The 23,894-nt window shown below is 40.1% G+C and overlaps 2 protein-coding genes across 17 annotated transcripts in view; both read right to left on the reverse strand.

Annotated features, from left to right (window-relative positions):
* Window positions 1–4,116: 4,116 nt before the first annotated feature.
* Window positions 4,117–19,990, reverse strand: LOC106081578 (NACHT and WD repeat domain-containing protein 2). 2 transcript variants are annotated; one of them, XM_013243632.2, is made up of 12 exons: window positions 19,905–19,990; window positions 15,060–15,148; window positions 14,508–14,973; window positions 10,733–11,400; window positions 10,429–10,629; window positions 9,261–10,109; window positions 8,806–9,198; window positions 8,425–8,738; window positions 5,732–6,559; window positions 5,307–5,671; window positions 4,480–5,231; window positions 4,117–4,400 (listed from the first exon to the last, which is right to left on the reverse strand). In XM_013243632.2, the coding sequence occupies exons 2-12, from the start codon at window positions 15,138–15,140 to the stop codon at window positions 4,266–4,268; spliced, it is 5,052 nt and encodes a 1,683-aa protein (XP_013099086.2). In that variant the 5' UTR covers window positions 15,141–15,148; window positions 19,905–19,990; the 3' UTR covers window positions 4,117–4,265. The 2 variants fall into 2 exon arrangements, with proteins under 2 accessions (XP_013099086.2, XP_013099084.2); XM_013243630.2 differs by lacking the exon at window positions 19,905–19,990 and adding an exon at window positions 15,254–15,585.
* The window catches only part of LOC106081576 (unconventional myosin-XVIIIa), an 89,182-nt gene continuing 85,236 nt past the window's right edge, over window positions 19,949–23,894 (reverse strand). For 12 of the 15 annotated variants that reach the window (XM_013243617.2, XM_013243618.2, XM_013243615.2 and 9 more), the window contains 4 exons: window positions 22,681–23,323; window positions 22,228–22,608; window positions 22,030–22,170; window positions 19,949–21,596 (listed from right to left, as the gene is read on the reverse strand). In XM_013243617.2, coding sequence (XP_013099071.1) covers window positions 21,464–21,596; window positions 22,030–22,170; window positions 22,228–22,608; window positions 22,681–23,323 — 1,298 coding nt within the window. In that variant the 3' untranslated portion in view covers window positions 19,949–21,463. Of the gene's footprint in view, window positions 22,171–22,227; window positions 22,609–22,680; window positions 23,324–23,894 lie in introns of all 15 variants that reach the window. The other 3 variants (XM_013243629.2, XM_013243628.2, XM_013243619.2) reach the window with 2 other exon arrangements.

Raw genomic sequence — 23,894 nt, forward strand, 5'->3', positions numbered from 1 at the left:
GGGAACATCTAAGCGCAGGTCTGAGCATTGTTTGAAGTCAAAACTTTACTCCCCTCCTCGCCGCAATTGTGTGTCGTCGTTTAATTGTTCTTCATTATTATTATTATTATTATTATTATAATCATTATTGTTATCGTTAATTTAATTCTTCTCACAACATACATCCCCCTTCCCCCTTTGTCATGCGTTCATTATTACTCTTTATACTTGATTTTAGTAACCTAAGTAACTAGTATTGCTAACTTTTTTTCATATTGTTTTTTTTCTTTTTGTTTTGCTAAATAAGTCGTCATCACAACGGATGAAAAATAATATTTCTCTTAAATTTACTATTTAATTCATAACTACTATATTCAAATAAAATGTATCAAATATATATCCACATAAATGGTTTTTAATTTTCTTACTTCCCTTCATCGGCAAGGGCTACCGCCTCAGTGTACAATACACTGCTATAATAGCAACCACTAATGTTTGCCAAAAAGTAAGTGGTTTTGGCAGTTCAAATTAAAAATGTTCTTTTTAAAGCAAATCTTGACAGGGCACTTCACTGATGTTCATGTCGGGATTTGAACCCAGGCGTTTCGCGTCATAAGCGAAAATGCTAACCTCTGCGTCATGGTGGCCTCCAACAAATTAAAACACCACATTAGCTGATGGCATTAGCAGCCATTGCTATCATATCCCAGATATTAAATTTATATTTACTATAAGCTTAGTATTTAAATAAATAAAAAAAAACCCCTAATGTTGATTTTATTTTGAGCTTTATTTCTAAGAAATTCGCCTTGCCATGCAATTTTGTTAATGATTATCATATCACTTCGCAATGTATTAGTGGCAGTATTTAATCAACTCACCTAGATATTTTGTTGTTGGTTCCCTTAAGAAATGCATTGACATACGCTAAGCGAAATTTTCGGTTTCGATACCGTTAAATTACAAATTACAAATTTCTTTTGCAGGTACGCAGCTCAAATGAAATTTTCTTTTCGTAGCAGAGCGACATCATAGGCAATGAAATGTATGTTTTGATAGATCCATGCAACATGAAATAAAATTATTTGCAAAAACGTTTAATTTCAGTACATATGTACTTTATTAGCCAAAAATTATAAAAAAAATCTGACAAAAATTATAAATCGATGTTTGTCGTCATCTTGTAGTTTACACAACTATTTTCCAGTCGACACATGAATGCAACCGAAAATTTCATTTGATGAGCCTATTCTACTTTCAGCGATGTCACATGAACAAAAGAGGGAAGTAGAGGAGGAAATAAAACGCAACTCCATTAAATAGAGGCCACAAAGTACAAATTCAAAAAATTGAGTTTTTTGTAAAAAAAAAATCCGTTTGTTTGTTAAACAGACCATTCTGTTCAGCTTTTCAAGCGGAATGCTGTCAAACTCCAAATAAAAAAACGTCGGCGAAACATTGACAAAAAACTATTATATTGGCAACACTTGAAACTATTATCGGCATCATTTTTGCTGTCAAATTCCGCTCGCGGAACAAATAAAAATTTCAGTGGCTATTCCGAAAGCGGAAAAGAATACCAAACCTCAGTGATTTTTTTAGGAGTAGCGTTATGTGATGTGTTGAAATTTTTTCGTAATGGCGGTACTTTATTTGCTTTCAGCAAATTTTTTCATGACTACTTTTTTAGATTAATAGATTTTCAAGCACAAAAACCTGCTGATTACATCCACAAGGACATTCCATTTTTCCTTTCAAAAAAAAATTTATAAATCATTTGGGTTGTTTTATTTACCAGTCTAGCGGATTTGCTAGCTAATCATTCAGATTTTTGTAGTGTTTCAAAAAAGTAAACGCGAATAACATGTGTTTTCACCTATAAAAAGCGATTATAGTAAGTGTGTTCGTGTACTACAAAATGTTTGCAAATTTACACAAATTGTTACTGAAAGGCGTTCGCGTATTTTATATGCCCGTAGAAGGGAGAGAATTTTAGTCTTGTACATCGGTTTTTGGTTTTGGTCGGATTTTGTAGGGTTTTTTTTTTGAAATTTTGGTAGGAAATAATTTTCTTGAGTGGCAACACTGTTTGCTACTAATAAAAACTTCTTTCAACAACCACCATATGCTTAGTTTACTCTTGAAGATTGGTACTACGTTCATTTTTGTGGAAAAATTTCCGAAAATCGTTCTTTCGGTGGTTTGACAAGGTAACCACATTTGATTTGTTTTTGGCTATCTTTGGCCAAAATATTGCCATTACATATAAAAATGAATATGGCATCAAACAATTTATCAGCTGCTTACGTGCATGTGTATGTGAGTGTGTGGGTCGCACTGAAATCCATGTACGTTGTTGTAATTTCAACCAAAACCCACCCGTTCGTAACAAAACATTTTAAAAAGAGACAAATGCAGCATTTATTTGTAAAAATAATAAGATTTTGTAGTATTTTCACTGTTAGAAGTAAAAAAAAGCTCAATTTTCCAAAAACCTTTGTCAGCATCTTCCACTTTTATCCAAATATTGTTGTTGTTGTTATTGCAAGACCAAAAGCACAACACATTCTTTCACAAACCTTATTATTTCGAACAGATCGATTGAGAGTTACTTGTTGTGAATGAAATATTTATTTTTTTTCGAGTATATTTATTTATATTTAAAAAATACTTTCTTATTTATGCATTTACAAACACTTTTTTTTTGCCACCCAGAGTAAATACATGTGAGCAACATCACTAACACTAACAAACACTCAGTTACAATTAGAAGTTTATCGATCGCGTTTATTTTGCGCAAGAAAATGACTTGTTGCATAGCGACTGTGGTTGTGCCCTCAATGGGCGTCCCGAAATGTAAATTTTCCCTAGCTTTTCCCGGCCTTGAGATGGTAACAGTAAATTATTGTCGGTTGATCGATTTTTTACTCCAAAATCGATAACTTTTTGTAAAATTACGATTGCAACCCATCATTCAATGGGTATTTACGGAATGGAGTTATTCTACGCAAAAGAAAACTCGCTCGAAACGGATGCGAGAAATAGCTTTTGGAACATCCTTAAAAAATCCAACCCCCACAGATCGGACCTCAATGTTTCAGCTTGTGTGGTGCTCACAGCTATCCCGTGGCGGGGCTTAACTTGGTTGTTGTAGCAAAGTGTTGTACACTTAGGCGGAAACCCTTGTCGATTTAAGACCGGTTGTCATGGGATTGACTTAACTTGGTATTTATATATTGGAAAACCTTACCAAAAATGTAGGTCAGCCTACCAACCAACCAAGAGAATAAAACACTATAAACGTTCATAGGAACTTACCAAAAATGACAACATTGGTAGCAAAATTTTTATATATCGTGATTTCGTCTGTCGAAATCACGATAGCGGTCGAAAGCGTAAAGCTTGCCGCTTGAAATTTTGCACAGTTACTTTTTATTGATGTAGGTCCTTGGGGATTGTAAATGGGCCAAATCGGTTTAGATTTGGATATAGCTTACATGTGAGCTATATCCAAATCTGAACCGATCTCCGGATTTGACTTTTGAGTCCACTATTTTTGTCCGATATGAATTAAAATTTTGTTTTTTTTTCTAACTTCTAGTAGTCATGACAAGTACGGTTCACAGCTTGATGTATCTTCTATATACAGATATATGAAAAAGTCATTCAAAGGACATATCAAATTTAATCCATGATGGTAGGATTCGGCCTGGCCGAACTTAATGAGCTTCTGCTGGTTTGCTTTGGCCTAATCCATAACTGATGGCATCATCCAAAAATGAGCAACTGGATCGTAATAAACCGATTACGGATGCAGGAATAGGGAAACTTCCCAATAGTTGTGTCCTCAAAATGCATAACAAATTCTACAACACTTTCTTCTAGAGGCATATTCCATTTCAACTCGTCGGTATGTTCCAAGGTCTGTAGATGGATACGTTTTCTGGTTAGTTAATATTTAAATTAAACCTAATTTTTATATATTTTTTTTTGGAAAATTTAAAACTTGATGGACAATGGAAGGAGGAAAAAGTTTTCTTAAAACAAAAATAGTTTTTATAGTTCAAAAATTGTGTGGACACAAACATTTTTGCCACAAAACTTCTAAAAAAAAATCAATAATAAAACATTGTAACGTATGGAAATGTCTCAAAGACGGATTTTAATGCTGCTTCATTTGCTGTTTGTTTTTTAAGCATTTTTTATAATAGATTTTACAACAAGAGGAAAAAAGAGTTTTATTTTGTTTTGGAATAGGCTCAACAATAACAATTTGGAGTATAGAACTAAGTTTCGGCCTCCTCAGCGGAATCTGCATTTTCTGCTTCTTCGGCATTTTCCTTCAATTCTTTCGGTTTTGTCTTTTGGGTATCAAATCTCGACGATATGGTGGCCACTCGAATGGCAGCCTTGAATCCAACCTTTGGAGACGGACATTGAGAGGGGGTGTTAGTTAGCAACAAAGAGGGGTGCTATACAACTACAAGCAATACTACTTACCTTTGCCTTCATTTTGGCCAGCTTTGCTTTCCAATTCTCATCCCTCGATGGCAAGGCATTGAGCCATTCAACCATGCCCTCTTTGTTGGGGTCACAAATAGCCAACGTAGAGAGGCATCCATCAACCGTACCCAGGACAAGACACCGTCCGTCTTTGGTGCTCTTTATAGCGGTAAGCTCCGCCTGCATTCTGTAGTTGGCAATAAGCTCAGTGTCGGACGTTCGAAAGACTCGGATAGTCTTGCGGCCACTGTGATAGTAGCACACATACTCATCGTTTTCGGTGAAAATACATATGACGGAGAACACGCCCTCGGCCACTTTGGGTATGTATGTCTTGACGGTGGTGCCCTTTCGCAATTCCAGCATTTCTAGGCCGCCCCGTGTGGGCGCATACAGACCACATTTGCCATCCTTGGTGATGCTGCCACCCCATTTGGGAATGGCTCGCAGATTCTTCTTACTTTTGATGTCGAATATGTTGCCCTTTTCACTGCTTATCACCGCCACCTGGGTCGCTTTATGCGGCATTGGGACCAGGGATATGATTTCCTTTACACCACAACCCTTTAGCAGTACTTTCGATATGAACGAGCCATTGGTGGCACTGTACACGGCAATGCAGTCCTTGTTGGACTTATCAACTGAGCAAACTATGATGTAGGCACCGTCAGCAGAAATCACCGACTGCCGAAATGGCAAACCTGGCACCATTCGTATGGGAAACTCGAATCGAAACAGGACAGTTCCCTCTAAGGTTAGCAGCGTTAAAAGACAACAGATGTAAATGTAAATGCCTTGACAATCATCACATTACAATCCCTTACCAGGTACAGATCTAACTGTGGTGATGGCCATCAAACGATTGCCCTCATCGCCTTCCTTGGGGTCTCTCTGATTGAGATTGGGACAGGAAACAGTCATGACCTTGTAGCCAAAGTCCATGAATGAGATTTGCTGGATGCCCGGCTGGTCGTCCCTATAGATAACCTGCTCCGAAACTCTGTTCCAAATGAGAAATTTACCTGTTTCCGATGAAATGATGTATCTTCCGTCGGGTGTAATTTCCGCATGCGTCACAATCGCACCCAAAGGGCTATCTGCCAGTTTGGTTATGAGCCTGCCGGACCTAGTTTCCCAAACGCCCACACAACTACGCGTCACTGTCACAGCCAGGTCCACTTCGGAGAGGCTTTTGCAAAAAGACTGCATGAGAATCATCCTCTGTGGAGCATTAACAAGCATACCCTACCTTATGTCTTCGATTTGCAATTCGTGTCGCTCGATTACATGGACCTTTTCGAAAATGTTATTGATGTTCCACACTTTGACGGACCTATCGATGGACGATGTAACCACGTTGTTCCAATTGCCCACTGTGAGAGCTTCCAATTGGATAATACGGCCAAAGTGGGCATCCAACACTTTGGCCAACTGCAGCGTTTGCAAACACCAAACGTACAAATTCTTACGCACCCCGGCCACAGCATAGTCGAACTTCGAACTGACCATTATGGAGTTTGATTGCATTATCTTGGTGGTGATATTTCGCACGCCGTGCGGCAATGCCAAATACATGGCCTGATCGGTGAGGCGATTGCCCTCGTCATCGCCGAAATCCCAGAGAACGAATCCCTTGCCAGCGGTTCCCAGGAGCATACGGTCGTATTGGTCCAATCGCAGCTGGAGCAGCATCTCCTTTTCATCATTCTCAAATCTTGGCAACTTTTCCTCCAACACCCACTCTATGGACGAACCATCATCCACAAATCGATAGGCACTGACTTCGTAGTTTTCCTCATTAGCGCAACTATAAAGGCGATCTCCGGGCTTGTTCAGAACCAAAGCACTAAAGAACAACATGGGCTGCGTATAGGAGTCCCCATTTCTGCACGAATCGAAGCGTATGCGCGTCTCATTTATCGAACCAGACCAAAATGTCACATTGTAATCCGATGGAGTTGTGAACTCCATGTTCAATATCTCCCATCCGCTGCAATCACCGTTGACCGTAAAGATATCCACCAAATTTCCTCGCATGTCGTACTGAGCCCATTTCAATTTACACGTAATGAACAGACTGAAATGGAAGAGAATACAAACTCAAGCCAAAATATTTCGTTATGGATAAAAAAACTGAGCTGAGCTGAGCTTCAGGACACAAGACTCATATTCTGTTACATAATCGACCATTTTTACTCCAAACATTTTGTAATGTTTTTTCCAATAAAATCATACATCGGTACAAATTTTCTGCAACCAACTGATTGAAAAGCCTCTGTTCCATGTGTACGTCGTTTCGTTTAGTCTTGGGAGAGGCACATCCCGAAGTGCCCTCTCCAAACAGGACTGGACAACATTCATGCTGACACGGTAGCAGATGCGGTGAATAGCTACCGGATAAATGTTGTCCTTCACCTCTCCCGTAAACCGGGGCAATTCCGGCTCAAATACCATTCGGCAGATGCAGCCGCCTCAACTCCTACTGAGCAAGGATTGAATCTAACATGCTGCATGTGTGTCCCGATTTTGACCTGGCACCACACGGCATACCACCTAATTAACTGCTCAACCAGACCCATTCGACTCAGACCCTGATCTCTCTGGACACACCCGACCTAAGTAGCAGAGTTGATGGATCTGGATATTCAATATTCATCCAAGCGGACGAAAGATAGAACACAAAACATTGTTACAACAACAATAACAGCATACGCCCTGTATGTCTTCAATAAGTGAAATCTGTAAGGGCAACATTCATATATAAAAACGGGAGCTGTGTGCAAATATATTTGGAACAGATATAGAAGGGGCTAATACAACAAACCATTCCAGTACTCTTCAGTACTTCTAGCTTAAAAGATATCAAGATTTATCCCAATATATCATATCTTCGAAAGACAGACGGACAGACAATCATAAAGACACGTAAAATATGGCTCCAAAAACATAAAAAAAGTGGTTTCCAAACTCTGGGGGTGGTGGAGTCCCTTCCCTACATCTTTGCTTACCAAACTCCTCTATCGTCTCTGAACACATTAATTGTACCTAAGGTATAAAACATAGCCGAAAAGGGAGAAGAGCAGAATTGTGCACGCCAATTTCTCTTCTTTGATCAGTAGCCAAATCTCTTGGCGCACCACAATTATTTACACAGAACATTGTCAAACTGATACTAAAGTTCCCATGAACCTTACATTAAGAAACAGGGGATCTTCTCTCATATCAATAAGTGCAGTCCAATTAAAGTTTAAGCTCCTCCTTTTGTATGCCGAGTCCGAACGGCGTGCCGCATAGCGAAACCACTTGATAGAGAAGATCTAACATGGCAGGATACCTTACAAATGTAGCCAGCATTAGTAAGGGAATAACCACCGCTGAAGATTTTGTTGATATACACGCCGGGCGTTCGGCGTCATAGGCAGACATGCTTACCTCTGCGCTACGATGGCCTCCCCAGTTGAATAGAAGACAATGAAAGTGGAAATAAGTGTAATTTTTGAACGGATAAAGATATCACTTAACGAGAATATCATCTCAGCTATTCCCTGTGCAAAAATGCAGACCCTAGGGGGGTACGGTTTATTGGTTGGCTCATAATGTTGGTGGGGAGATGGGACTCAGCGGATGGTTGCCGGACCGCTAAGGCGCTCTTGCCTATCATCGACAGGAGAAGAACGACGATAAGGGATCGCTGAGCACATTGACAGGTATCACAAACAGACACAATCCAAGCCCCTTAGTGAAAGGGGAGCTCCCAAGTTGGGATAATATTCCCGGAATAGTTGAACATCTATTGCTCTAATAGTTGAACATTGTATGCTGATGGCATCAGGCACGTGCGTTAGGAAGAGCGGTTACCTTAAGGACAGTTATTTACCATCACATTTACCACCACTTTTTACCAGTGGGTGGCCAAAGAAAAGCGCTATGAATGAATATTACCTTTGATTTATCAAATACAGGCTGCTAAGCGGTCCGTCCAGTTCATCAAAGGGTGAATCGATGACAACAAACTCACTGGAAAGCATGTTCAACAGCACCGTTTGGTTGTTATTCGAGTAAGCTGCTGCCCATTTGTTGTCTGGACTCAGTACCAACTGTTGCATAATTCCCTCAATGCCGGGATTAACATCGCGCGTCAAGTCCGATGTCGACAGATCGAACGTTATGAAGTGTGTGGAAATGGAGACCATGTAACGCATGTCACTTGTCAGAGTGAAACCAAAGACGGCAAATTGATGACCTTCAAGGGAATACTAAGAACATTTTGGGTTACCACCTCAAATACCACATGGTGTCGAATTATATTTTTTCGCTGCATACCTTAAGGGGACCTCCGGGTGTATGCAGGCAATGGTTAACGGGAACAAGAGCACAATCTTTGGGCCCGCTATGATCACAAGCCCTAAGCAACATTTTGATGTTGGCATTGCCACCGATTTCTGGCAAAAGACGACCAGTCAGCTGTGGGGCCAACATGTTCGGGTAGACGGCTAATATGGCACCACCCAAGCGCAGGGCATCGGCCACCAGCATAAGCTCTCGCTTAGCCTCTTTGTCGTCCGTGTTACACGAGGCATCCTCAAAATCAGCCAACACTGCCTGAAGCGGACAACTGGATAACTTTGCGTGCAGCCATTCGTAGTTGAAGAGCACATGCTCGAACAGATCTTTGAAACGGCGTGAACGCACAAAATGGAACGGCAACTCGCCAAACTACAATGAAAAATGGGAGCTAGAATAGAACGACCACTGTGTTTGAGGATGAAGATTATTACCTTGCGCAGATTGTACCTTTTGGCGCTGCCATCCTTGCTGGTGAAGACCAACGGTTGAATGGGCACTTTGCGGTCGGCCGAACCTTCCTTTTCGGTCAGACCGAAGCGATGTCTTTGAATTTCCGTGAACTTGAAGGGCTTGGGAACACCCCCGCCCCATATACCCAGATAGTAGTCCGCAATCATGGAATGAAAATACATGGCCATATTCATGTTCTTGAAGTAGCGCTCCTTGGCGGTGTCTCGGAACTGCCTGTGGTACCAGTTCATGACATTTACCCCGTCAGCTTCGCGTTCGCTCAGATAGTTGGGCAAGTCATTGCGAATACGCGTCCACAGCAGAGGAGGAATACGACGGACCGGCGGCAAGTGATACTGATAGACATCGTCGAGCACCTTATCGTCCAGCGATATCAAATCTTCCAATTCACTTTCCGAGAGGCCGGACTTTGAAGCGGTTATATAGGCCAGGGCGTGGAATACCAAGATGCGGCCGTGCTGTTTCTCGATTCTCTCGAACAACATCATGATGGAGTCCATGACATTGTTCGCCAAGTGTGTTTCCTGGGGTCTGGTGTAGCTGCGCCATCGACATATTTCGGCGAATACCAACTTAACAAAAATCGGCAGCGAGCATTTGCTGATCGCATTGGCTACCAAACGCCATTGATAATTGTTCAGATCGCGACATGCCGTCCTCATCCACATTTTGATGACATTCATTGCCAGATCCTCGCCCAGGGCTGTCACCTCAATGAAATTCTCCTCCACATCGATCATTTTGCGCAGAACGTGGTATTCGCGAGACACTATGGGGTTGCTTTCCTCATTGGCACATGAAATGATGATCTGTGGGGGGCGAGAACAAAAAGTTTCTTTAGAACAGAGTCAAACTTCGCATGGACCTCACCACACGCACTTACGCACGCCCCCAATCAGGGCGTGGATGCAACTATTCTCAAATGTCAATTTAGCAGTCACAGTTCAAGCAATTTGGAAAAACTTATGTATCTAGGCCGAATACATGAGTCACCATCATCATCGGGTAGGCAGGTCGGTCATAGTTACGCCAATTGATCCGTCCGTTTTGAGAATCATTGATCGAAGAAGCGCGCGTGCAGCTGCTCTTGCCAAAAGAGCCCAAAGAAAAAAGGTCATACATACGTACCTTGCAATGAGGCGGTAGCCGCGTCGGTATCCACGACACATTGTTGGAGTCTTGTGTGCCGGTCAGTTGATCGACCGAATCCAGGTACAAGGTCAGGGGCTGATTCGGATTTGCATAAGTTAGTAATTGCTTAAAATGTGCTGTTAAAGGAACTAAATCGTCCGGAATGTTCTCGAAGGGTAGCATGTAATTATAGGAGATCTAGAAAGAAGAATATCTAAATGGACCTGTTGTGGGGGTGTCTCTCACTCTCTGTTACTTCCAGGCGCATGCAATTGCCAGGGTTTTAAGGACAACAACATACCTGTTGACATATCGATATCAGGGTGGGCGTCAGGGCGCTCGAATCGGGTGTGGTGCCCAGAAAGCGTATCACATTGATCGGCCTCTTGTCCGCAAACCATTCGCCCGCTACCAGTGCTGCGTTCTTAGCTAGAAGGGAGGTCTTGCCGCAACCTCCTTCGCCATAAAGGACAAGTGGTTTATCTGAATCCCCCAGCATATAACGCTTTACTTGTTCTAGACTTTCTTCGCGTCCGTAGAAAACCCGCACCGAATTGTTGCAAGCGTGCAAATGCTGAAGGATTTCAGTGACTATCTGTCCCTGTGCGCTGGAGTCTTCCTTGCGCATCGCGCGGTCGACTAACTTAACGATGTTCTTATAGAAGTGCGATATGAAGTGGTTCAGATACTCTTCGTGCGTCTCGATGTCGAGACCCTCGCGACCTATCCACTCAACCGTGTACTTTTGCATGTTGCTCGACTCAATCTTGGTCGGCAAACGATTGTCCCTCAAGTCGCCCAGCAACTTGGCCGATTCCGTGTCCAAGCTACGATTGATGATGTCCACAAAGAGTGACGCTTTTTTCAGATTTTGCAAATTGATGTTGTTTATGTAGCGCACATAAGCCAGACAATGATCTTTGGTGTTCTTCACATTAAGAACGCCGTTGATGACTTCACGTTCCGTCACTGTTGAAGCACATGGAAAACGCACAGGGAGAACAAAAGCAAAGCATTGACGACATTAATGGGGCAATATAGAGGCAACATTGTGGTTCGTTCATCAACGTGGAATGGAGACGCATTGGCGAACATTGAATTGCGATGGATTCGATTTTTTTTTGTTTGTTTTTGTTTTTGTTTTTGCAAATGTAGCGAAATATTTCTTGAATGGATCAAATTGGACCATGTCCCCTTGCTGTTGGTATGGTTTAGTTATGATGAGCCAATACAAATAGACTTATTCGATTACCAGCTTTTTGGTTTTTGGCAAGAACCAAAACCCATTCATCGGGGTTTGGCTTTTACTCATGCTTTGAGGCCAAACATTTGGTTGCCCAAAAAGTAATTGCGGATTTTTTAAAAGAAAGTCAATGCATTTTTAATAAAACTTAGAATGAACTTTAATCAAATATACTTTTTTTCTAAAGCAAGCTAAAAGTAACAGCTGATAACTGACAGAAGAAAGAATGCAATCACAGAGTCACAAGCTGTGAAAAAATTTGTCAACGCCGACTATATGAAAAATGCGCAATTACTTTTTGGTCAACCCAATAATTGCCAGCTCTTTACAGCTTCTCTATACATTTCAAAAAAAACTAGGGCTGATTATCTATTCAACAATATTTGAGCCGATATTCGACCCCATTGATTGTTAAATGTTGATATTTTAGCACTTGTAGGCATACCATAGAAAAATTAAAATCCCTTCTGACGCTGAACACAAGGGGTGGAAAAACACTGGCGAGAAAAAAAATTCAGCGATAGTGATTCTCCCACAGATGCTTACAACATTTGCAAGGTCTTCAACCATGTAAAACTTCTCACCCGTAGAGGTGTTGTTCAGAGGCACGACGGTCAGACACGGTTAAAAAGATGACTAGCACCCCGAAAATTTATGATAAACGAGGATTTCGTAAACTCTCAGGTTAATGAAGATAGTTAATCGATTGTTGCTTGGCATTGTTAAATTGTGTATAACAAAATATTGATCTTTTTAGTGGCTATATCTAAAAATAAACCGATCTGAACCATATGCGACACGGATGAGGAAAAGCCTAACATAAGTCACTGTGCTAAATTTAGGCGAACCCGCACAATAAATGCGTCTTTTATGGCCCCAAAACCTAAAATCCAGAGATCAGTCTATAAGGCAGCTATATCCAAATCTGAACCGATCTGAGCCAAATTGAAGAAGAGTGTGGAAGGGCCCAACACAACGCACTGTCCTAAATTTCGTCGACATCGGACAATGAATCCACCTTTTACGGGCCCAAAACCTTAAATCGAGAGCCCGGCCGATATGGCAGCTATATCCAAATCTGAACCGATCTGAGCCAAATTAAAGAAGGATGTCAAAGGGGCTAGCACAACTCACTGTTCCAAATTTCAGCAAAATCGGATAATAAATGTGGCTTTTATGGGCCTAAGGCCTTAAATAAATAGATAAATAAATAGTCCGATATAGCCCATCTTCGAATTTAACCTGCCTATGGACAAAAAAAGAATCTGTGCAAAGTTTCAGCTCAATATATCCATTTTTAAAGACTGTAGCGTGATTTCAACAGACAGACGGACGGACATGGCTTGATCGTCTTATATTTTTACTCTGATCAAAAATATATAGGGTCGGAAATGGATATTTCGATGTGTTGCGAACGGAATGCCGTATAGACCGATCTCTCCATTTAAGGTCGTGGGCCCATAAAAGGCGCATTTATTGTCCGATTTCGCCGAAATTTGGGACAGTGAGTTGTGTTAGCCCCTTCAAGACCCTTCTTCAATTTGTCACAGAGCGGTCCATTTTTGGATATAGCTGCCATATAAACCGATCTCTCGATTTAACGTCTTGGGCCCATAAAAGGCGCATTTATTGTCCGATGTCGCCGAAATTTAAGACAGTGAGTTGCATTAGGCCCTTCGACATCGTTCTTCAATTTGGCTCAGATCGGTCCAGATTTGAATATAGTTGCCATATAGACCGATCTCTCCGTTTAAGGTCGTGGGCCCATAAATGGCGCATTTATTGTCCGACTTCGCCGAAATTTGGGACAGTGAGTTGTGTTAGTCTCTTCGAGATCCTTCTTCAATTTGTCCCAAATCGGTCCAGATTTGGATATAGCTGCCCTATAGACCGATCTCTCGATTTAACGTCTTGGGCCCATAAAAGGCGCATTTATTGTCCGATTTCGTCATCATTTGGGACAATGAGTTATGTAAGGCTCTTCGACATCCTTCTTCAATTTGATCCAGATCGGTCCAGATTTGGATATAGCTGTCATATAGACCGATCTCTCGATATAAAGTCTTGGCCCCATAAAATGCGCATTTATAATCCGATTTAGCTGAAATTTGATACAGTGACTTATGTTTGGCTTTTCGACGTCCGTATCGTATATGGTTCAGATCGGTTTTTTTTGGATATAGCTACCGAAAAAAAAAAATATTTTGTTATGCAAAATTGAACAATGGCTTGTACCACTTAATGTCTGTGACGAATTGGGACCAAATCGGACCCTATTTCGATATAGCTTCTATGGAGGCATAAGTTATGCATTTTTCACCGGATTATATACCCGAGGTGGTGGGTGTTGAAAGTTCGGCCCGGCCGAACTTAACGCCTTTTTATTTGTTTTTGTTCCAAATTCATTTGATTCTGCGGCAGGGATTTGACGCACAGAAAAATGTGGTAGTGAGCTTCAAAGGAAGCCTGTTCACTTCTCTTTTAAAGCCTGTCCTCGTTTTGCGTACAGTTATTCAAAATTGTATACCTTTCTTGCTGCAGGTTCCTAGAAAAGGAAACCTGTTTGGTTTAGCGGCTTTGGTTTAGTTTTAGAATTGCTAGAATAGATAGCTACAACAAAAGCTTTTCAAAGGGCTGTGGAATTCGACGTGGTAATCGTTGCTATTGGGTTAATTTTGTTGCATAACAGACTTCAATCAGAAATTTAGATTCACCAATTACCTGAGACATGCTCTTCATTTCAAATGGAGTTTTATGGGGGTTAACATGAAAAAGTCCCTTTTAGGGGGACCCATGGACTTATGGCGGCGATATGGTTACCAGACTATCGTACCTGACATAAAATAGTTGTGCACAGCATCCTTGTCCATTTTACCACTTGCACCCAGAGAGGCAGAAGCCTTGCGCAATAACTTTTGCATTTTGCCCAAGGTGTCCCACCAAACTGCTTGATCTTCTGCTTGCAGTTTCGGCACTCTTTTGTTGTTAAAGTTGATGAGAATCGATGAGATGGGCTGCAGCACAGAAATCGGGGGCACCGCATTACTGTCCTTCTTATACCATAAGTCCAGCAGGGCTCGGTCCACGCCCATCGATGTCAATTCTTCACATATCAACTGCAGCTCGGCAGATAAAATGTATGTGGGTATGGGCCGATAGCCATACTTTTGTCCTAGAAACACCACAAAGTTGGGTCCCATGGACAGACGTTGACAATTTTTGATTTCACGCATGCAAAGCTCTGTGGTCATGTGATCATCTGTGGCCTCGTCACGCACACCCCATCGCATATCCACCACCTAGCAACAAAAAAAAACCAAAAACAATTGCATGTACACGACCTTGAAAAGTGTTTCAATGTCAGAAATGGGCTGCCAAAGTATACCTGAAACTCTAAGCCATGCTTCTCGCGGCAATAGTCCTTAATGCGTGGATAGCACTTTGCCATCAGTGAATTTCTCTCCATGGTGGTATCTATTGAAAACAAATTTAAAAAAAATCATCACTTTCACCGAGTGCATTATATAACCACCAATTACAAGACGGATGGATAGGAAGCATTGGTACAAAAAAACGAACCTGTGAATGTTGAGCTAGTGAATATGCGCACAATTTTGGAGCTAACTGGTGGCAGGGACTCCAAAGAGCCTGCAAAAATCGAGTCTATGGTTCGATCGTCCATTTTTCCTTATGCTTCATTCGAATGGTTTCCGCTGACCACAAATCGCTCACTTTCCTTGAATACGAATCTGAGAGGTGTGTGTTTTAGTCCGCAAATTTCGCCATACGTGTGTCCTGATGGAACACCTGCTCTCGACAGTTGGTGAGCTGACTATGTTTGGTCGATAATTTGGTAATCAACGGCAAGCGAGATTTGTTTAACAACCGAAAAGACATCGGCTGTTTGTTTGTTTGCGTTGCTATGTTTTTGTTTGCCACAATCAACAGGTCCCTTGGCAAAGGGCGAGTGGGCGTGGGCGTGTAGTGAGTGAGTCGTTGTACCAGGAATTGCGTGTTTGACTTTCCACCAACTTTTATTGGCGTTTTTCACTTTCGTCAGTCTCAGGTGTTGGCAAAAGTTTTTCAATATCCTATCCTGCCCCCTGGCGTTTTGTTTTTCTTTCAAAGTTCAAAGTCATTCTTATTTTGATGTGCATAGCTTAACGCATCCAATACACGAAGTATTAAACGATTGGCAAACGTTTCCAGGACAAAAATAATTCATCAAAAATTGACAAAGTGTTACACTTGCAAGGATTGATTTAACGCCATCGATTGGTGTTAAATCACCATATCCCGTGTTTGAATATATCGTGACCTTAGCCACTTTGGCACTATGCATGTGGCAAGTGACGTGGCTAATTCTATTTTAGCCCATTGGAAATTTTGTCTTAAAGTTTAGGCATACCTATATTGCCATAAAATTAAAAACGCAACTAGAGATATATTAATATATTGTCGGTTTGATGACGATTTGCTGAAAACGGCAAGGCTTTGATGGCCAACGTGGTATTAAAACAACGCTTCACTGTTCATTTATTTTAAAATAGAGGAATACATATATTGGGTTGCCCAAAAAGTAATTGCGGATTTTTCATATAGTCGGCGTTGACAAATTTTTTCACAGCTTGTGACTCTGTAATTGCATTCTTTCTTCTGTCAGTTATCAGCTGTTACTTTTAGCTTGCTTTAGAAAAAAAGTGTAAAAAAAGTATATTTGATTAAAGTTCATTCCAAGCTTTATTAAAAATGCATTTACTTTCTTTTAAAAAATCCGCAATTACTTTTTGGGCAACCCAATATATATATCAGCGTTTTGAAGGTATGCACACTGTGACACCCTAAAAACGAGGTAACAAAGTTCGGAACAAGTGTCGGGCGGCTGCGCAACTTCCGAAGCCCCTAAATGGACTCATAGTCCAATGGGAACATTATGGGTATCAAATTAATAGTACTTAGGAGAAATTGCGAACCTGACATTCAAATTTGTAGTCATGCGTCACTTTGAGGCAATGCAAGCTATTGACAGTAGATAACAAAACAGATCATACAAGGAAACCTTATTGACAACACATGAGATGTTTGCCCGGTAAACTATGCAGCGCCATAATAGACTCGCCAGTGAGCAACACGCAATAGAATAAGATCGAGACCATCAAGAGTGCTGCTCTAAGAGCTGCGACAGCGTGTCTCCTTAGTTCTTCTGTGAATCATCCATATCAGGAGTTCTTCTTTAGATCATCCATATCAGACAAATACAAGGGTTGCCTTTTATATTTCGGGATCGGAGAACACAAAAATAAATATGAATCATCGAAAATCGCTTTATTGTTTTTCCAAATATTCCCAATTAAGATTTATACACTTTTACATGCGTTCGAACTTTTGCCATTCTGATTCAGGTGTCTCCAAAACATGCATTCTGAAGGCATCATCCGCTTCTTCAGGAGTCGGGAAACGTTGGCCTCTCATTTTATTTTTTATGTACGGGAATTAAAAGAAGTCATTCGGTGCCAAGCCAGGACTATACGGCGGATGACTCATCAAATCGATGTTTTACAGTTGTTTCATATTTTTGGAGCATTTCTTTCGACCAATCGACACGAGACTTTTTTTGAGCGATTGAGAAATTGTGACGGTAACATATTCATGCAATATTGAATGTTTGCTGGTCCCACTCATGCCTAAGGTTCACATGACAATGTTGCAATACCAGTTGGCGCACAGCATCAATGGTTTTTGGAACAACAACTGATTTTGGACGATCTTCACGAAGTTCGCCTTGGAGTGAACTATGACCTCGGTTGAATTCACCATACCATCGATAAACACTTGTCCTTTTTGGAGCTTCATCGCCCAAAATTTAATTGAAGTTCATCGATGCGCTGTTGTTGTCGCCACGCCGAAAGTTGTAAAAAATAATCGCACAATAATTTCCACAATTTAATTTAATTTTTTGGGTGAGATGACGTCTTGAAGTTACTGTAAACAACACAAACAGCGCTCGTATGTCAAAACTTTCTGAGTACGTATAACCTAAAAAAATGTCAAGCTTTACGACAGAGCTGTGAGTTAGCAGATTGCAACACAATCTTTAAATATTAAAGGCAACCCTCGTATTATTCCAATATAACGACACAATTACAATTTGTCGAGCAGTGACTGACATCGCAGCAGTCGTTCAAATCACTATTTTCTGGTCTTCATGGCTTTGAGCGAGAGTTCCGGGCTGGAAGAGAGATCAAGTTTCAGGCAGGATTAAATTACATTGACCAGAATGAGTTAGCGATTAATAGCTGCAGATAGATCATGCTTGGTGAACATTCGCTATCCATGGCACCTGAGGAAATTTACTTGCGTCGCAAAAACTAGAGTAGCGCGGACTCAACTATCTTCGAGCTAAAGGTGCAGCCATCGAAATTCTTTTTGGACTCGAATTAATGCCAGTGTGCTAGTTATTACCGCTCAAGTTGAAGAGTTCCTAGGTCTGGATATTTAAGAGAACCTACAAAACTAACAAATGAAGGACGAAAATTCACCAAATTAGTAAAATAATAACGATATCCGGCACGGTATTACTATGCACTCCACACAGGTTGGAATTTTAAGCTTAGGTCTGTGTCATGTTCTTCGTTATCCTGAGAAGCTCAGTTGGAAGCAGTCGGGTTCGTCCACAGGTTGCGGATATGGAAATGCTCCATAGCATGCCATAATTACCAGGTAATGTAATGTTGTTCTCGCGAAGTGCACTATCTATCAACGAGTTTTGGTTGTGTGTGTGTGTATTATAGTTAAGAATCATAACACACAAACAACGAAAAATGGCGCGAACTAGTATTGGGTTGCCCAAAAAGTAATTGCGGATTTTTTAAAATAAAGTAAATGCATTTTTAATAAAACTTAGAATGAACTTTAATCAAATATACTTTTTTTACACTTTTTTTCTAAAGCAAGCTAAAAGTAACAGCTGATAACTGACAGAAGAAAGAATGCAGCTACAGAGTCACAAGTCGTTGAAAAAATTTGTCAACGCCGACTATATGAAAAATCCGCAATTACTTTTTGGGGCAACCCAATAGTATACACAAAATCAAAGTTGCACTAATCATTGATTTTGACAGATAGTGTACTCAATATTTTGTTGTTGGGCAACTGCCCCTACCTGTAAATAAATATTTCTTGCTCCATAGGTATATGGATTAGCTACAATTGCAGTCGCCTATAATTAGCAGTGTCAAGCCGTGATACTGTGTGCCAATGAGGCTCGATATGACGATGCACCCATGGCGAAACAATTACAGGTGGTCTCATTTGTACAACAACCCAAATCATATGGTGCAGTCCGCCATGTTTCATCAAGCTGATCGACGTTTTGCCAACACACACAAAGAAATTTGTGTGCGTGTGTGCATACGTGTGCGTAAATGAATATCCGAGAAAGAATGTAAGAACAAAGAGAATGAAAACAAAAATCTGACATCTTAATACCCTCAAACTTGACCGACTGTTAACAGCTGTTAGCGTGAGGGGTCCTAAGGACCGAAACGAGCTTGCCCACCGAAAGGAGCTTGACGGGAATCGCTACCTCCATCTGCATACATACATAAACTTGACATAACATTTATAAATGGCTAATAATGTTGTTAGGTGGTGTTGCTACAATAATCTTTTACAATTCATTTAGTTGCTGCAGGTTTAAAACAATAATACTGAATGAACTTTTATTTAGTTTTATATCTTCTAGTTGAGTTGCCATCCATGGTAATTATGCCTGTGATTGTTGTTGTAGCAGTGAAAAAACACTAAGGTAGCAACTCCAGGCCAATGTAGATGACCATTGGGTCATTAAACGGGTTCCCATTGGATTTTTAGGCCCAGTGGTGTCGCAGGCGCCCATAGCGAGAAACTCAGCAAACGTTCTGCGATCGATAACAATCGATAACCAATAGTGCTGGTAACATGTGTGAGGAATTCAGACGCGTATAACTTCTCCACGAGGAGGCGTCGTTCCGACTCGGCTTTAGATAACGAGTCCCCTAATAATTCTCATTGATATGAGACAAATCTCACTACTATTTTGAGTGGAATATCCGTGGGTAAATTTTTTGTAAGATTGCAAAAGTCCTTTTATCCTGCATTGCATTCCTGAGAAAATTGGAAAAAATTCCCCTCTGTACCAAAAATGTTTTTTAAACTCTAATTTTAACAGCAAAGTCTATGCGATACTTACATTTGATCAAAATTCCAACAAAGTCATCAAATAAAAGCCATTGGTTGTATTTTTTGTTTGTTTAGTTAATAACAATGTATTCCGCGGTAAAATGTTCCGTCGATTATGATACGATTATGAATGAGATGATTTAGTTTTTGTTTTTTTTTTTTTGCTATCGTGTTCACAATAAGTTTAAAAAAGTTTAAAATTTATTTAGGAGAGTTCATGTGACATTGAATTAAATAATTTCGAGTCTATAATGACAATATGAATATGTATGTCTGTATGTATGTATGTATGTACGAATATAATTAGTGGAACATAGGAATTTCAAGATATAGGATGAGATGATTACGGCGAATAAGTTTTGATAGGTTTAGGTAATATATTTATCTATTTTTTTCTTCTTCTCTTTAATGCCTTCCGTTATGATGAAATGGTGATTTATGATATTAAATACTTGGTAATATTCTTGTTTTTGTTGTTTTTATTTTTTTATACTCTTTTATTAGAAAGCATAATAATTTAATAATAACTATCCATTAGAGTTTGGAGTTAAGGGAGAGTTTTGTTTTAAATATATAATCAATAATAATAATAATAATAATAATCATAATAATGATAACAAACAAAAAAAAAACTGTTTAAATGAAACAATTATTTATTTATTTCTAAATATATTCATGGTTATTTTTCAGTTTTCACAATTCATTTTATTTGTATTATTTATAATAAATATATTATGTATGTACGTATGCACTATGCATCATGTTAACCAAGTGATAATGACATTTTGTATGAATAAATAATATTACAAATTATCAAAAAAAAAAAAAAATAATAATAATATAAATATATATATATATATGGTATAAATACATAAATACAATAAAACAATTTGAATTGAATTTAAACGAAATCAATTGAACTAAAATGAGCAGCAAAGAATTACAAAGGAAAGAAAAGAAACAATAATGATTTTATAAACGCAAAACAAAACTTCTTTTTCTTATGAGATACGCATGAGAATTAAAGCATTTTCAACCTTACTCGACTTTTGTGTATAGTGTTGTTGGAGAGTGGTTGCTGTTGTTGTTGTTGTTGTTGATGTTGGTTCCATTCAATTCATGGCTGAAATTCAAATATTTGTATATGTATTGTGGTATTACAAAAATAGTGGGATTATCATTTAGTTAGAGGAGAGTAGGCTAGAGTTGATTAATTCGAATTTACATGTTCGTAGGTGGTAGTGGCGTTGTTGTAGTTCTTATTGTTGAGGGTGTGGTTATGCTTGGGATCTTAGCAATTATCCTTTGAAATAATCGCTTATCATTACAATTCTTACTGCCGGTTAACTATCGTTTGCTTATGCGCACGCACGCACGCACGCACGCACATACGTAAGTAAGGAAGTATGAAAAGCATATGGTAGTGGTGTTACAATATTGTGCCACTCTCTCTATTATTTTGTTTGTTTATGTTTTCTTTTAAGTTATCTTTTGTTCACATGAATTACAACCGATTTATATGTGTTTTTGTTGTTTGTTTTGTAAAGTACCCATATTATCCAAATAGCCTTAGTAAGTGGCTACTTTCAAATAGTCCATTTTCCTCACAATTGAGGATTGCATGGGATGGTTGTCGGGCAGCTTTGCAACATATTGCGCCTGCTTATAAATGTGCGGCGAGGAGGGAGAGGTCAATGTGATTCTACAACAAGAGAGAGCCTTTGCTGTTGACATTACGTAATGCATATTTGGGGGTGGGCAAATTGAACACAGGCTGCGCAAATTTTAGGCGAAAGTAAGCATGAAATGCTGTTTGGAAACGTCTGTTTGTCTGTTGTATGCATGTAGAATCAAACAAGAGCAAGTTGACGTGTGCGAATGGTGTTTGTTTTTTCATTGCTTGAATGGTTTTTTTTTTACAAACAAACTGGTGATAAGAAGATGTCGTTGTTTATGGTGATGGTAGTGGTAGTGAACGAATAGAGTCATGGTATCTGGGCTTGCTCGGCGGCTTGCAGCAATATTAGGTTTGGCATGGGCAAAAAGTGCATGATTCCATTGATTAGTCTATGGCCTCTAAGTGCTGGCAACTAGCAGCTTTGATTAGGTTCCATAAAAGGTTGCCCAACACCTACCTGGGACTATTGTCAGACTTTTCATGTACTAATGTCTTAGTGGTGCTAACAGTAGTACCTCCATTTTGCCTCCGAGTTTGTAGGGGTTTGAGACGTTCCTCTAAATCGCTGATGGACCCATCGGAAGTGGGCGACTCCTCACTGTGGAAAAACAGAAAGGTTAGTGTTGTAGGGGAAGTAGTAGACTTTATAGATTACCTGTCCGACAAGTCCTCATCACCCTCCTCCATGGCTTGCTGAAGATCAGCAATGCGCTGTAGGGCCAGTCGCAAATCATTCTTTAGAGCGCTAGCCTCTGACTCCACCTGCTCGACTTTCTTCTCCAAGTCTTTACGTTTGGTTACAGACTCTTGCTCGCGGCCCGATACAGCATGGAATTCCTCGCGTAGTTCACGCAAACTTTTCTGAGACTTCTTGAGGGCTTCTTGTGCTTGCACTTCCCTAACTTTAGCTTGCGTTACATCGTTTTGTAGTCTTTCCAGTGCTTCTTTGTGACGATTGACTTGGACCTCCAGACGGGATCTGGTCGCCTGTTCCAGTTCCAAGCGGGATTCTAGTTCTTTGGAGCGCAACTCCAAACTTTAGAAAAATAAAAAAATTAACGGCGTTTAAATAAAAAGTCGTCATTACTCAAAGCATGGCATGAATTACCGTTTCGACATCATTGCTGCTGAGGGATCAGCTAGATTTTCCACGTTTTCTAGCCTGTGTTGCAACTCGGTTACCAGCTCTTTGAGGCTATTGCGTTCAGCCTCCAACTCTGAGAGCTTGAACTCATATTCGGAGGCGGCAATTTGCTCTGTATTCAGCTGTTTAACGGTGGCACTGTACTTCTTCATGAGTTCCGCCATTTCCTCTTCGTTTTCCTCGATTTGTGCCTGCAACTCTCCGCGATCACGTTGGGCAGCAGTTGCCCGATCTTCGGCTTCATTTCGGGCTCTATTGGATTCTTCGTACATCGCTTGCAGTTCAGTCAAATCAGCTTCAGCAGTTTGACGAGCTTTCATGGCGATACTTCGTGCGGCCTCGGCATCTTCCAATTGATTGCGTAACTGGCGTATTAATGTTTTGCCGGGCGTGTCCGCCTTCAGTCTTTCCAATTGGGCATGGGCGTCCTTAAGAAGAGCTTTGTATTTGCGTAAATCGCGACGCAATTTTTGATTAATCGCCTCCTCTGCCTGGCGATCCACTCGATCCTGATCTTCCATCGAGGAAAGACGACGCTCCAGCTCATGTTTCTCTCGCAACAGTAATGTTCTTTCTTCGTGCTCCGTTTCCAGTTGACACTCAAGAGCTAAAGTTTAAGTTTATATTAGAAAAGGATTATAAAAGTTTTCCCCTTACAAAAGTAATAAATCGAAGGAATCATTTAAACAATGCACAAAGTTTTTGAAAAAATAATAACAATGAATCCAAGTTATATATGTACATATGCCTTAAGAGTGACATAACTCATTAAGTGCATTTTTCGACTGTGTATTTCACTTTTTTTCTATATTTATTTTAATTTGCCATTTTTGGAAAGTGGAAAATAATTTTTTTTGGACTTATGCACATAAGGGCGGCCAATTTTTTGTAGTTTGTCAAAATCGAAATTTCAATAACTACGAATGTTGGAAGTTTCGCCCATGAACCATTGGTCTACAAGTTGGGAATTTAGTTTATATGGGAGCAAAAAGGTTTGTATAGTCGGACCTTGATTATGCGGATAATCGATTTTCTCGAATAGTGGACAATCGTTCATTACATTAAATATTTGTGTTTTATTATCGGATGCATCAACCATTTCGATAACTGAAATATATTTTCTGGGCAGAACAATTAATCGAAAACGTTTTTAAAGACTCCAGTACTCACATATTCTC

This window comes from Stomoxys calcitrans, chromosome 2 (genome assembly GCF_963082655.1).
Source record: "Stomoxys calcitrans chromosome 2, idStoCalc2.1, whole genome shotgun sequence".
NCBI lineage: Eukaryota > Metazoa > Arthropoda > Insecta > Diptera > Muscidae > Stomoxys > Stomoxys calcitrans.